At 42.9% G+C, this 15,120-nt stretch overlaps 1 protein-coding gene across 2 annotated transcripts in view; it reads right to left on the minus strand.

The window, feature by feature from the left end:
* The window catches only part of CREB3L2 (cAMP responsive element binding protein 3 like 2), a 75,617-nt gene that overhangs the window by 33,611 nt on the left and 26,886 nt on the right, over positions 1-15,120 (minus strand). For both annotated transcript variants that reach the window (XM_071422463.1, XM_071422462.1), the window contains exon 2: positions 2,702-2,918. In XM_071422463.1, coding sequence (XP_071278564.1) covers positions 2,702-2,918 — 217 coding nt within the window. The remainder of the gene's footprint in view (positions 1-2,701; positions 2,919-15,120) is intronic.

Below are 15,120 nucleotides of genomic sequence, written 5' to 3' on the forward strand. Positions count from 1 at the left end.
TGTACACAGGATACAGCCTCCTTTTTCATGTTGCAGCCTGAAGCCCTCCCCAGGCCATACTCCTTATTCACCACTTCAGGCAAACAAAAGTGATCAACCAGCTGCAAGCAGGCTGGTCAAGCCTGTATATCTTTCTCTCTCTCCAGTATCTTTAAAGTTTATGCAAAACTGAATCTAAGAATAGATTCTCATCATGGGAAGAAACCAAATAATGCATTAAGTAGCAGATGTCTTGTATACATGTGGTTTAAAACTGACACCTTCAGAAAGCCCACACTAGCAACAGGCTGCAAGTATTCAGAAAAGTTATTCTGCACAAAGCTGGGGAAATGGCCTCAAAACAGTGAAGTCAGAAGAGTAAGTGGGGGAAGCCAGTGTTTGGACCTTGACTTTATGGACACTTAAATGTGTGCTCACCTTGAACTTAACAGAACTTCTCAGAAAAGTTAAACCCAGACTTATGAGTTTCCTAAGTTTTACAGTTCTAGCTCTTTTTAGAAAAACTTCATATAAAATTTACAATTACAGGAATAGGTCAATTCAGCAGCTGCAGAAATTACAGTAATGGCCAAGCAGAGGCCAGCAAGAAACAGCTCACAGCAGAAATTACTCATTCCCCTGCAGGAGTGGGCAGGAAAATGGAATCAGAGCAACCAATTACTCCACCATAACGGCTGAAAGGAAACATTAAATAACATTGTCTGAGAGGAAACATTAAATAATATTTTCAATGAGGTTGTGAAGATTTGGGGCAGGGGGGATGTTGCTCTGTTCTTTTAAAGTTTTGCTAAGCTTTTTGGTGTTTACATTTTTGTAATGGAGTTTCTCATGCACTTTACATGTAACTAATGATTGTTTTGCATTCCTTTCTGGAGGAGGAGAGAATTGATGGACTGTTGGTTTGAGCAGTGTGGTTGGAGAGGTAGCAATTTCATCCTCCAAGCCATGGTCACTTTTGGAATTCTATAAATATTGAAGCCCAGAAATAAACGCGCGTTTTTTGCCTTCAACATCTCAGAGTGTGAGTGTCGTTCATTTCGTGTCCTATTGCAACGGGGGGGAAAACAAAAGATGGAAACAGACACCATAAGGCTTAAACCTGTCTTGAAGACCATGTGCTGAGCAAGGATGGCCTTTTTCTCAGCCTCCCTGCATGCTGAAGCTCAAAAACCATCCCTCACCAGGGAGAAATCATGAAAACACTACAAGACCTCTCCAATTTGCCCACTGGGATGGGTTTCTGGAAAATGCAAATTTTTGGGATATTCCACATATGTCTCAGCTCCTGCCACCCCACAAAACCCCTCCCAGCTCCCCAGCAGCAGAGGGTTGGAGCATACAGACCTTCCCCTCCACACTCTGTATTTCTGCTCCCCAAAAGGACACTGGTGCTCCCAGGACCTGTGCCCTTACCCCACCCAGGGGACTGGCCTTCACTGGAGTTGTCAGGAGCACTGTGTACCTTCACTGTTCTAACAACAGAGATGCCTTCAATCCCCAGTGTCAAGCCTTGCAGTACTGCCATCCACAAAATCCTCTTTTCCTGATCTCACAGATTCAAGGAATGGAAAATCATCAGGGTGATGCCTTTGAATATCTATCAGACAGCCAGGTTCACTCTAATATTGCAATTTCCTTATGTACTTCTCTGAACTTCACTCTATTGAAGTCAATAGGCACAGAAAGGTTGTGAGCACGATTCTGGGGTTAGGATTAAATAAATTCCCAAACACCAAGAACAACTCCTCCTCCTCCTCCTCCTCCTCCTCCTCCTCCTCTCTTATGAAACACTCGGCAGAGTGAACATAAGATGAAATGTTTCCCATTCATTTTCTATTTTTAAACCCACTTGTTAATGTTTCTCAGCGTTTTCAAACATCATTTGACTACAGCTCTATTACAGTGGTCTCAGCAGTATGAAATTCTTCAGAAATTTTCCCCCAAGGAAACTCCCTCACTTTTAGCCTAATTTGAAGCTTCCCCCTATTAACTTCCAGAAAAGTTTTGTTTCTGATGTTCCTTGTGCTTGTTTTCCCTTCCACAATTAATATCTCCTATACGTGTTAATTTTAAAATATTCTTATAAACCAGCTAGGAAAAAGAAAAATTTTTGTAGATTATGTTTCCCAATCATTTCCAAAAATCCTGACCCACATTGAAAAATCTTTCTCACAGGTTTTATTAGTTGCCCTCTTGTCAAATCTCAGGAAGATTTCATCTTGTTCCAACTGAGCACTTTGGACTACAAAACTGTCAGCCTTTGAAGACCTGTCTGGTGGATCTTCACAAACAGTTTAGCTGGTCAGTGCTTAGCCAAAAGCACTAATCTTTCTCCCTTTCATTCTAATGCAGCTTAACACTCCACTGCTTTGTACTGTAAAACTAATTGTGAAGATAAACCAATTTTTAGGAGTCTGGCATTGCAATTATTCCTTATAGTTACCAGATATTCATGGTCTTGCTCCTCTACCAACCACTTCACACCAGAACAAGAAGGTTGGATCTCCTCCTCCCACCATTCTTGCCCTTCCCCCTTTTCCCCTCCAGATGTTTATAACTGCTGAATTACAGGTAGCTGTTAAAAATGCTATGGGTTTTCATCAATTTCTGTGCATCACCATTTTCCACAGCCACAGTTCCACCAGGAGCATTTCATTACTGCATCATCACAACAAATGAACATGGGCTCAGTGTGCTGTACCTTCATTAAAGTTGTCATCAGTGGAGATGTGGGTCAGGGGAGACTGGGGTCGGGAGTCCCCACAGAGGGAATAGCTGTGCTCAGCCTGGATGAGGGGTGCTGGGGATGCTGGAGACAGTTCCACCTCCATGATCTCATTCTTCTCAGACAAGAAGGGGTCATTCAACAGCTGGCCTAGGACATCAGGTGAAAATTCATCCAGGAACTCTGTGAAGTGCTGTGGAGACAAAAAGGCAGGGGAAAGTTTATCTCCTTGCTGTCTGTCATGCCAACAACAGGAGGGAATAGATGAGAACAATTCTGTATGTGCCCTGGTCATCCGTGCCAGTCAGCAGCAGGATCTACCAGCCCTGTCTAACAACCTCCTCCAATCACTGCTTCAAGCTGAAGAGCTACAGCTAGAACAAAAGAGGCATGCATTACAACAGAAGAGCCTGTCATTAAACTGCAACAAAAATGGAAGCATGGTACTCATGTCCTGAAGCAGTCTCCTCCTGCCACACCAAAGGTACTCACTATGGTGCACTGTAGTGGGAAAAATGGGAAAGCACATCTCCCTCAGATAGAATGAAAGATCCTGGAGGATCTATCACCAGAACATATTGTGTATGGAATAGAATATAAGGGGTTAATGTTCACTGAAGCACAGAAGAAAAATGAAACACATTCCAGCACAGACTGACACCACATATGACTGTTTTAGCAGTGCAGAACATTCCGTGTGCTCCAGGAAAACGGGTCCATGCACATCCACAGCCAAGCAATTAACACATTTGCTATAAAATGGGTTTCCTGGTTGATTTATGTATCTATTTTAGAAGTAGCATTCCACCTAGAGCCCATACCCAGCTTCTAGGCCCCAGAGCTAAAGCTCCTGACAGCCAGTACTAATTACCACTTTGTCTATTGCACTGAATTCCTTACACCAGCAGCCCATGTTAGATCTGTATGTAGCAGAGTAATTCCATGCTTGTTTATTATTCAAAATGAGCACAAACCAAACCTTGCAATCTATTTCCTCCAAACTCCAATGCAGTTCCCATCAATAGCCAAAAACCTTGTCTCTTCATCTTCTTTCCAATGTCAGAATACTACATCTTTGACAGATGAAAAATCTGCACTGCAACAAGTCATTCCTGTTCATCTCATTGACACAAAGAATTCTATTTTTGGATAAAAATACTTGCACAGTGAATTGTAATGAGCTTTTCTGAACAATGAGCCATTATCTACTATCTTATATAGGAATCTTTGTCAGCTCAGGCATGATGCTATAAAAGTCCAAGTTTGTTTGATCTGTTTAGTTTTTGCAAGCAGTATTGATCTTGGCTCTTCATCGTGCTCTCTCCTGCACAAACAAACACTGAAATTCAAGATTCAGCTTCCTGTAGGCTAAATTGAGAATTAAACAAGTCAATATTGTGCAAACCCACAAGGGAAGCAGTGTGCTCACACCCTCACATTTCACAGCTCCAGCAGCACCTGTGGCCTTGAAGCCTCATGCTGAAAACCCTGAGCACAGCTGGCTCTCACAGAGCTCCTGGATGTTCAAGCACCTCCTCCAAATGCTAACTGTGCCTTTTTTGAAAATCAGTAAGTCTTGAGTCAATTCTGACCGACAACGAGGAAAAGAAAATATTGACCGAATACAAGGCAATAAACAGGACCACAGCTGCTGTACTGGAATAACAAACTAGCTCAAGAAAAGCCTTTACAAATGGCAAAACAGATTCATAGCCTCGTATTTACTTACTGTAAGTCATAACACTAATAAACTCTTAGAGGACTCTGCAAGAGGGTCATGACCACCTTAGAAAGCCTCATTTATTTTAATTTTGATACCCAAGGACTCACTAGCACTTCACAACCAGGTGCTTCCCAACAAGGATAAAAGTATAAACACCCCACTACACCACCCCACTATGCAAAGAAAAAAGGATACACAAGAGTAGTTGAACATCCTGGTACATCAATAAAGACACTGAATAAAACAGGGCAGGCAGCCATTAATGTGTAAAGAAGGCACAGAAGTACTTCCCATCCAGGAAAGAAGTCAAGGATGAACCTATAAAAAAGCAGTGCCTTTCTTAGGGACAATGCTTCTCCCCCCACTCTACACATTTCTTTTCATTTGGAGCAATGGCAAGAGTCAATTGTATTTGTTTACATATTTTCCTAAAGCTGGAGCATTTCCTTAATTCTTGCATGCATCACTGTGACTGATGAGTACAGATGCTGGAATATGGCTGCTGCAGTATTTCTACCATAGTTCCACATGCAGCTGCTTCACCACCAGCATCATCCAATTTCAGGATGTCATCCTTGAAAATATCATACCCATGTGCTGACTTAGTCTGACTATTTAGATGTTATAACTCAACAGACTCGGCTTAAAGAAACACGGTCACAGGCTACTCAGCTATTTTTGGCAAATTCACAAATAAAGATTTTTTATTAGCCTTCTGTCTATCACTGCTTTGATATGGAACAAAATCTTATCAAATGTTATTTTACTTTTTCATTTGACTGAAGTTAGGCCCATCAGATTTTGTTTATTTTTTTCCTTTCTGAATGGGGAATTTTACTAAAACCACTTCAGGAAAAGCAAAGGAGGAAACAAACATTCAACTTCAGAAAACCAGAGAGAAAGAGGACCTCAGGGTAGGGAAGGATGTTAAACACATTTGTCAATATTTGTGCTTTCTCCTTTTCACATGCAGCTGCAAAGCAGCAAGCTGTGAGCAAGAAAAGAATATGCATTTATAATAGAATTATCTGAAAGCAAATAAATGGCTGGTTTCTAAAATGATTTTCTAGTTTCATTATAAGTATCAAGTTTATTTTTAATGATCTGTGATGTAATATTGTACACTGGCCAATACAGACTGCCACAGGTCAGACTGTGCAGCTACTGAACTCAGCAAACAGACAATTTTAGGGATGTGGACTTCCCTGATTTAAAAAATCATTGATTTACAGGAATTTTTCAGATGTTATAAACTTCTCTATTACAGTGAATGCTTAAAGCTAGATCACTTTTTGTCCCAAATAAAACCATTGTCTCATTGAATGTTTGCTTAGAGAACTAAAGAAGAAAAGGCATCTGAGCAGCAGCTAAAGCAGAAACCATCTGGGGGCATCCAGACCTCCAGCTCCCCAAAACTTCCACCTACACCTAAGCTGCTCCTTCTCTTTTCAAAGCACATTCTCCCACTGCCAGCCCCTCTCCTCCTCCTCTTCCTCCTCCCCTCTCTGCTTCAACATGCACCTCAGCAGTCATCAGCCACTTCCATAGCTGGAAAGCCCCAGAATAACCCTCAATTTTGACACAGTAGCAACCACCCCTGTGCTCAGGAACAGGAAAGGGCAATTTGGGAAGGAAACTGAGACTTTGACTCTTAGAACCTGTATATAAATTTGCTTGCAAAATAAAGAAATTCTTTGTCTAAAGAGAATCTCTGGCTTTCAAGCTGGGCATCTTTCACCCAGAGAGTTCACCTTTACAAAAACTGAAAAAACAGAGGAAAGAGCACTTGCACTGAGAATCTGCCTTTTTTTTGTCCTTCTTTTCCCTTTTTGCTCTTACTACCTCTGTAGACAGCTCAGCTGCCAGATTCCTGCTATCCTCACACCCCACTGGCAGCCCCAGCACTAATTGCAGACATGTGTTAGTACAAGGAGTCTGTTTGAATTATTAAACTGTTTTCACCACATAGCAAAGAGATGTGTTCAGCTAGGATTTTAACCTCTGTAAAAAGTCAGGCATTTAGGACAGATGTAACCTTATCTTCCACCTCCCCTTCCCCCAGAACCCTGAAAAGAAAAACAAAACAGCAGCACTCCTGTTTACACACAGGAAGGAAATGGCAGCCCTGAGGAGTTTCAGCACTCATCTGCCTGGACACTGGCTCATGCCTACATCCTGGGTGTTTTTGGGGAACACAAACACCTCCAGCCATGCTGCTGCAGTGAGCAAACAGAGGAAAGCTCTCACATCCGGGTGCACAGGGGATTTTTGGGCAGCTCTTGGAAAGTAGCATTTGGCTGCGCACCAGCCGTGCCGCGGGCTGCAGCTCTGCACAGCATCTGCCCCTTCCTGCCACACAAAGGCCCTTTTCTCCAGCTGCCTCAGGGACCAGGGGCTTTTTTATTTCTTTTCTGATCAAATGAGGGTCTGTGAAGCAAAACACTCAGGTTTTGCTAGGTGCATGGCAGTGCTGGCTTCTCCACCAGCTGACCTGAAGCCAGATGAGAACAGCACCAGCCCAGTTGGTTGTTTGAAGATGATGTTACCATGCCTGAATATTGAAGTCATCTTCAGAAAATTGACCTTTTAAGAACTCATTAAAAAAGGAATCCAGAGAAGTCAAGAGCCCAAAATGACACTTCCCAATGATATTTAAATTTTTAAACAAGTAGCAGGCTTTGCTGAGCCTGGAAAATGCACTGCGTCAGCTGCAAGTGCCACACACCACTTGTAGCAGCACAATCCCACCTTTTCCAGCAGAGCCATGCCAGAGGGGAGCTGCAGTGACAGCACCTTTTGCACACTGCAAAACAAGCCTGGCTCTCCCAGCAGACCAGGGCAAGGCAGCCATGCCACATGCCAGGGTTACAAACACCCACAAATTCAAGATAACACCCTCCTGGGAGTTAGTGGCTCCCTCCTGGCTCACCCCAAATCTCCCCATCCTGAAGGGATCTGTCACCCCTGCACAGGAGGAGCTGTCAGGTACACAACAGGCACTCATAAAAAAAAAAAATCTCACCATTCACCTGTAGGTACAAAAAGCCTGGGTTTTATGTGTTTATTATACTGTAAAATCATTTAATGTCTCATTTGTGGGAGAATATGAAGAGTAACACAAAACTGGTATTTGAAACCAGCAATGAATTCCGCTGTAAGAGCAGACACAATTGTTTGGACTCTCACACCAGCATTTACTCACTTTAAGCACTAAAAAAAATGTGGACAGATTTAAAAAAATCCACTAAGTGAATAACATATAGGTTGTGTCATCAGCAAAACAAATGCCAGGAAATTCAGAGCTAATAGATTTACATGGTAATTAAATCTGCACATCTTCCCAACTTGCTCAGGTTACACAGTTGGAAATGCTGAAGTTCATGCTGAGCAAATCTTATAATCCACCCCATTATGTACACATGTATGCACACATTTCCATTGCAAACACTCAAATATTTCCACCCCACAACCAGCAAAGCAGACATGCATTTTTTTAATTTATCAGGGGGATTTTCCAAGAACCATGCTGACTCCTTTGCCTGTCTTCCAAAATATTCTTTCACTTTTTCCTTTAACAACCCCCACCAAAAAATATTTTGTATTTAAAAAGATAACTAAAACCTAAATTAAACTCTTAAACAGAGAGGACTAAATATGGGTTAAAAGAAAGAAAAACAGAAATCAAAGAAAGAAAGAAAGAAGCCCTTGTGCAGCAGAGGCAAGGGTGAGAAACAACCCTCAAGTTCAGTCCTTTAAGTCCACTGTCTGCAAGAAGAGAAAAGGATGCTATTGCTCCTTCCTAGCCCAAGCCTCCTGGGAGTCATGCAAAATAGGAAAATCCTTCTCACACTCCCCTGCCCTTCTCCCAGTGCATAGCTCTTGGATCTAGCCTAACTTTTCACCAGGCTGGGTGCATGTTTTGCTGTTTCCCACCCTCTTCCCAAGAAGCCAAAGCCAGAGGAGTGAGTCACTGGGGCAAGAGCAGTGAGTCAGTGGGCTGGAAGCCCTTCAAGAAGGCTCCCCCATGTGAGTCCCTGACTGAGACCTCAAAGTACATTACTAATTCTGTGTTGCAAGTAAGCATTTGGATTAAGCTCTCAGGTCAGATGTAGCTGTTTTTTCCTCTCAGCTCTTTCCCCACCCCCCAATGCCTTATTTTTTTTGCCAGCTTGAGCAGCAGAAACACAGAACACTGAACCTCTCCATTGCTTGTCCCCATGCCCTTCCCCTCACCAGTGAGCAGCAGGGTCACAATTCCTTACCCCAGTGGCTGCAGAGCTGCAGGACAGGCCTGACTGACCCATCTGCATCTCACAAGCCACCAAGAGTAGGGGCAAGCCTCTCCTTGGCACCTCCAGCCAGCGTGGCTCACACCACACAGAGAGGGGAGCTCAGCTTCCAAAACTTACTCACTGGGGTCTCCAAGGATTTTTAGCCCCCACACAAGATACCTAAAGAGACCACTTATGTATTAAAAGCTGTGTGGAGAAGAAAAGTATGTTTGGTTGGTTTGTCTGGGTTTTTTTTTTTCCCATGCTCCAGCCATGCAGTGCCAGTCATAAATATTTGCTGTGAGATAATATTAATTTGCTTGGTTACACCCCAGCTGCACCTCCAGGCTCTATGGAAGGAACTTGGATTTACTGTAAGTTTCACATCAAACTAGTGTCTTCTATATAACTCACAGGATTAAGCCAAAAAATAAACAGTGAAGAAAGTTTTCAGATTGCATACAAAATTTACAGTTCATTGGTGGGCATTTATGGCCCTCTTTGCTGTCCAAGAGCTTGGCAGCAGGGATAACACATTTTGCTCTTGCACACCTGGTTCAACTTACAGCCATTTTTAAAAGGACATGGTTGCTCCAGCTCCTTCTTGACAGGAGACAGATCTTAATAATATAGGAGAGTTTACACCACTTGAGCACACTGCACTTGACTTCATTTAACATCTTCCCTCAACATGGAAATGGGAGGGGATGAAAGCAAAGAAAATACATCTCAGGCCTCCTGCAACAGCATCCCTTGTTGATGGGTACAGATGAGCCCTTTGTAAAGGGCACAGCCAGCACAGTTCCTGTATTTTAAACAAAATCCACTAGTCCTGCATGCATCTTAGAGATCACAGAGTATCTCAAGTTGGAAGGAACCCATAAAGATCATCAAGTCCAACTCACAGCTGACTTTAGAATTATAACAGGAAGGAGGAAAAGACAACCACTGATACTGCCAGGAAACCTCAGAAAAATCTTAATTTCACATTTAGGTTCCCATTAGTGCAGGGGACCTCCTACAGAACACAGATGCTTTCCAGTTCAGCTGTTTCATGTTTAAAGTGTTCTCAGCAGCCTCCTCCTTGAGGACCAAATTAGTATCTTTCAAAGGAGGATCTTTCACTAGCCTGACTGGTGTAGGTAGGAAACAACTTCTGCTCTATCAGCAGTGCTTGCTAGTCCTGACTGACAAGACACTTGACATTTAAAATAAAAATCCTAATTCCTTCCTTCAAAAGTGTTTCTTTAATGGTTGCAAAGTTTAAATGGCAGGGTTCCAGCTTGCAGGAGCCATCATTCCTTCTTTTTCCTAATGCTGGCTGCAAACCTACACACCACCCATCCGAATCCTGCCCTTTAATTAAAGCTGTCTGTTATTATAAAATAAGTTGAGCTTTATGATCAGTATTGGCGGCTTAAGGAGAGACTGGGCATGTTATTTCACAAAAGAGTTTAGTTTTTGTTTTACAGATTTATAGTACTGGTTGGGGGGTGTTCTGCTGCATTGTTTGTTTGTTTTCAAGCCTCAACTTCTATTCTTGAAAAGGCACAAATTTAAGCTCCTTGATGTTTATTTAGGCACTCTTCAGCTTTGAAGAGTTAGACTATCAAGTGCCTAGATGCAGACACCCTTAGTTGATTATGGAAAATATGAATTAGCTTTTATAAAAACTACCAAAAATCCATACACATAATGGTTGAAATTGCAGATGTGTGCATAGTTTTAAAAAGAAAAAACACACCATGCACATATAACCCTTTCTTGAACTCAAGAAACATGTGTCTGAGCACAGTGGAGGGAGAATAAAAAATGCAGTGCTTCTGTGAAACAAATGTAAAGAAATCAACAAGTCATATTGCCCTGCCCAGGGGGATGAACTGCCCAACCCTTGCAGAGCTCAAGGATCAGCAGCCTTTGGCTAGCAATGAGCTGAGCTGCCAGAGGGTTCAGACCCTGCCCAGCAGGACCTGTGTCTATCACACAGATATCTGCTATCAGGGCAGAAGGAGGAACACACTGGCAGGACTTTGTGTTCAGTGCTGCTGTCACTGAGGGTTACACATTAAGTACCGTGCACTAAAAAAGTTGGTTGTGTGTCTAATACTCTTCCAGTGATCTCACTAGACAGTCAAACAAACAACCACACTGAAGAGCACCTTTCCAAACAAGTTCTCTACCTTGCTTTCAGTAGAAACATCCTGGGGTTTGATGTGATGTACCTCTCAACCCTTCCCCTGAGCTGCCACTAAGCCCAGGCACCATGGATGCACACAGAGCTAGGACTTCATCAACAGCAGGTATCATCACGTCCCTGACTGACAAAACATTCCCAGTTTGCAACTTTGCAGCAAGTTTAATGTCAAACCTGCTGCTGCCCCAGGAAGCTAAGGAAGTGTGACAGTACTTGATGATGACAACACCAAGAACATCCCTACCCTGCACCTGAAAGAGAACATGGTTTTTAAAGCCATGACATTGCAGCTGCTTCAGATGAGCCAGCCCTACCCATCCCACAGCAAAAAGCCTTGCCTTTTAAAGCCACCCCCAGTGGTCCTCTGTACCATGAGATGGACACCTCAGGACACCCACATTGCACTTGTACAGCCTTAACTCTGCAGAAATCCACACAGGAACCCACAGAAATGGTTTTGACACCTCATTTTGTCTGGACCAGCGCTTCCATCAGCACTGGTACTTTGGGACCCTTCCTCTGAGGGAAGACACATTTCATTCCATATGAAAACAAGAGTGTGGGGGGTCACTTGGTTTTTACTTGTGTCAAAGGAAGACAAAGTTTGTTTTGAAGCCCTGCTGAAATCTGCAGAAAGTAAAAAAAGGAGACACAATATGAAAAAGATCAGATAAATATACACTTACAAGCATGTGTCTGGAAAAATAATTTTAAGATACCCCACACTTGAGAGCTGGTATTCCAATTTCCTATGACAAGCCTTTTGTCCCAGTGCCAGTAAACATTACTTCACTCAGTTTTATAAAAAAATAAATAAATAAATCATGAGTGGTACTAGACTAGGGTTCAGGACCCAAGACAGCAATAGATGGAAACATCTGTATCCTAAGACCAGGTCTTAAAAACAAACTTCTGTGCTTGTTTTTCCTCTCTGCTTCCTTCCAGAGATGCAGGGACTTGTGGAAAGGTTATCTAGCAAGAGGTATGGTGGCTCTCTCTCCTCACGATTGCTGGGAATACAGGGGAGACTTTCAAACCAGTGTTGCCATCAGTTGTCTGTGACCTGACACTTCAGCTTCTTTTTTTAGCCCTCTCCCACTCAGAGCACCCCTCTGCTTCATCTCTAGCTCCTCTCTGTACCTTCCATTTCCAGGCCTTTGCTCCCAAGCAGGTAAAACTGAGGCCAAGCTACTCATCCATCCCCTTGCAGGACATCAAGAAGAGCAGCAGAACTGGGAAGGAAGCTGCAAACTGCAGGCAAAGACTCTGGAGGAGCAGAGCCAGAAAAGCAAGGGTCCAGAAGGAAAACAACAGGAAAAGTCAAAGTCACAGCTCCTGGAAAGGGATAAAATAAACCAATGACAGATAAGCAGCATATTAAGATTGTGCAAGAACTTCCTCCATCCCCAGCTGTGTATTTTTGCCGAGTGTCATTGACTTTTGTGCACTGCCATTTAAATCTCAGCATATTACAGTGTTTTCTCTCGTGACTGCTCTGCACTTGCTCTCATTTGTTCCTCCCCACCTGAAAGGCAAAACCACTGCCACCTCACCATGGCAGGTGAAGAGAAAACCACACAGGGAAAACAAACCTGCTTACCATGGGAACCATAAGTGTTATATACTTGAGCTACTGAAAGAAAGGAAAAATTACCGAGAATTAACGTAAATCAGAATCCAGAAAACAAGAAAGAGTTAATAGAAAATGCAATTCAGAGGGAGAAAGATTGCTTCTGACTTTCTCAGGATCCAGAAGAATGTTAATTATAGATCAGGCCACTGCTTGGCTGCAGTTATTGAGGGGAGAAAAAAGAAGATCAAAATGTTTAATTGAATATTCCTGGGAGGGGGCGGTTCTGAATTACTGCTTTTTATATAAGACCAGATGATACAGCCATCCCACAAGATGGTAATGAAACGACTTTTATTCCAACAATAATGGAAGAGAATATAAAAACAGCTACTCAAAGTTGGCCATTTTAATTAGTAGACCTAGAAAACTTCCATCTGAAAAGTCTAAATAGAGCTTCTAAGGAGTTCTTGAAACTATTTTCAGTAGGAGACAATATTAATGGACTGTAAGAAATAATACAAAAATATTTAAATGTAAACAAGGCAACCAAAGTAACAGCAAATTAACCTACCTACAGTTCATTTCTGAGGAAGGGAAGAGATGGAGAAGGGAAGAGAGTAGTGAAGAGCCCAAAAACTTCCAAAAGGAAATCTAATTTATGCTTACTATTCCACAATAACTGATAATCAAGCTTCTTACATTTTCTCTCATTCTGAAATAATGTTACAAGCATACAAGCTTAATGCCCCTTGTCGTGTAAGGCAATTGACTTGGTGCTATACAAACAAAGCCAGAGTGAAATGAAGTCAACAGGCCCCATTCAGTGTGACAAGGAAATCAGAAATCTCCAGATGTGAAACACAAATGAGCTGATTGTGCCACACATTTTCAGTGGGTTCCCACAGGGATCAGTTCTTGGCCCCAGACTCTAATACTGTGACCTGAGAGGAAAAGCCACCACCACTGAAGGCTGCAGATAATGCAGTATCAGCAGGGGCAGCAAGTAACAAAAAGGTCAGGTCACCAAACCAAAACAGAGAGAACTTGGTAAGCAACCATAAACAAGAGACATGCCTTAAGTAAAGATGAAGGTAAATTTAAAAGCAAAAAAACCCCAAAAAACAAAGTATCTTATGGTGCAAACCAAAGGCTCCAAGTCACACTTGGGCAAGGACAATCAGAAGCCAAGACCCCAGGACTCGGGGACATGGCTGAGGAACATCTGTGGGACAGGTCCCACAAGCACTGGGTCCTGGGGAGGAATTCCTGCAGATGTGTGCTCATGCTCCAAATGCAGGAGATCCCTGCTGTATTTCAGGTTCAGCCTCTCAGCCAGTACTGGGGTTTCACTCAGCTCCAAGCGCAGCCAAGCACTGGGAAATCTTGCATGGTCATCCCATGCTGTGGGGCCAGCACTGAAAGAACAGCAGGGAGGTACTGCAGAAATTTTTGCCCTTTTTATTTATTTAGGACTTCTTTTGTTTGTAACTTGTTTCTTAAATGAGAAACTTCCTTCATATTTAAAAGAAGTGTGCCCGAAAAGCTCAACCCCCAGCTACACCTCTGTACTGCAGCCTCAGCCCAATCACACAACCTGCTGCACAAGTCTGTGCTCCCTGCAAAACCAGAGTTTGAGGACTTCAGGAGACAGAGAGGTGTGAAGCACAAGCTCTGTGCTCATGGTGCATGCAGCTGCTACTGGCCACAGCCAGGCTCCACTCCTATGCTACCAAATTTCATAAAAAAAGGAAGTTGAACAACTGGAGAAAGTTCAGAGAATCACAAGAATCACTATAGAAAGGGAAATCTTGCCTCAAAATAAAAGCAAATATAATAGAAGAAACCAACGTATTCAGCTTATCAAAGTGGAAACAAATGCAGAACATGAATGTTCCTAAGTAATAAAACAGGGAATAAGACTTCAGAGGATGGCTCTATCAGCTTGCAGCTCAGTTTACCATCTGGAGCCAGATCCACTCATTGTGGTTCACAATATTAAAAAAAGGGAGAACAATCAATCATGAAGGAACAGTGTGAATTCTTCGACCCAAGCCATTCTTAATTGAAGACCAGAGGTTGCCCTAAAAAGATATGCAGGAATTCAAACAATCTGGGGAGCTTTTATAGCCCTTGATTTACATAAGGTTAAAATAATTCATCATAATTGTTTCCTTTGGCCCTCTGGCAGCCAAACAAGGCTGTTTACTAGAATGTGTTCTGAAGAAACTGATGCAAAGCCAGAGCTGGGAAACCTGCTGATGGCAGCTTTGCATTCCTGTATTCCAGATAACCTGATATGCTTATCAGGAAGGCAGCTGGGGAACACAGTTCAGGAAGGCAGGTTTGGGACCAAAGGTTGTTGATGTCACACACAACGCCCGGCCCAAAGCCTGCTCCAAACACAGCGCTCAGCAAACTCCAGGTGGCCAGCACATCCCACAGCACTAGCCCACTGAAAGCCTTTGCCCTTGTTTATTTTTAAGGCTAGGTTCTCCAGCTCTGCTGCACAAGTGAGTCAGCTTTCCTCCCCACACCAGAGGGCTGCTAGCTGGGAGAGGGAGCCCCTGCTACCTGTCATCACGGCAAGAGCCCCACCTCAACAGCGAGCTGGGAGAGGGTCTCAGAGGAGGAAAG

Source organism: Agelaius tricolor, unplaced genomic scaffold (genome assembly GCF_023055355.1).
Source record: "Agelaius tricolor isolate 1412-34295 unplaced genomic scaffold, bAgeTri1.0.p SCAF_3, whole genome shotgun sequence".
NCBI classification, from domain to species: domain Eukaryota; kingdom Metazoa; phylum Chordata; class Aves; order Passeriformes; family Icteridae; genus Agelaius; species Agelaius tricolor.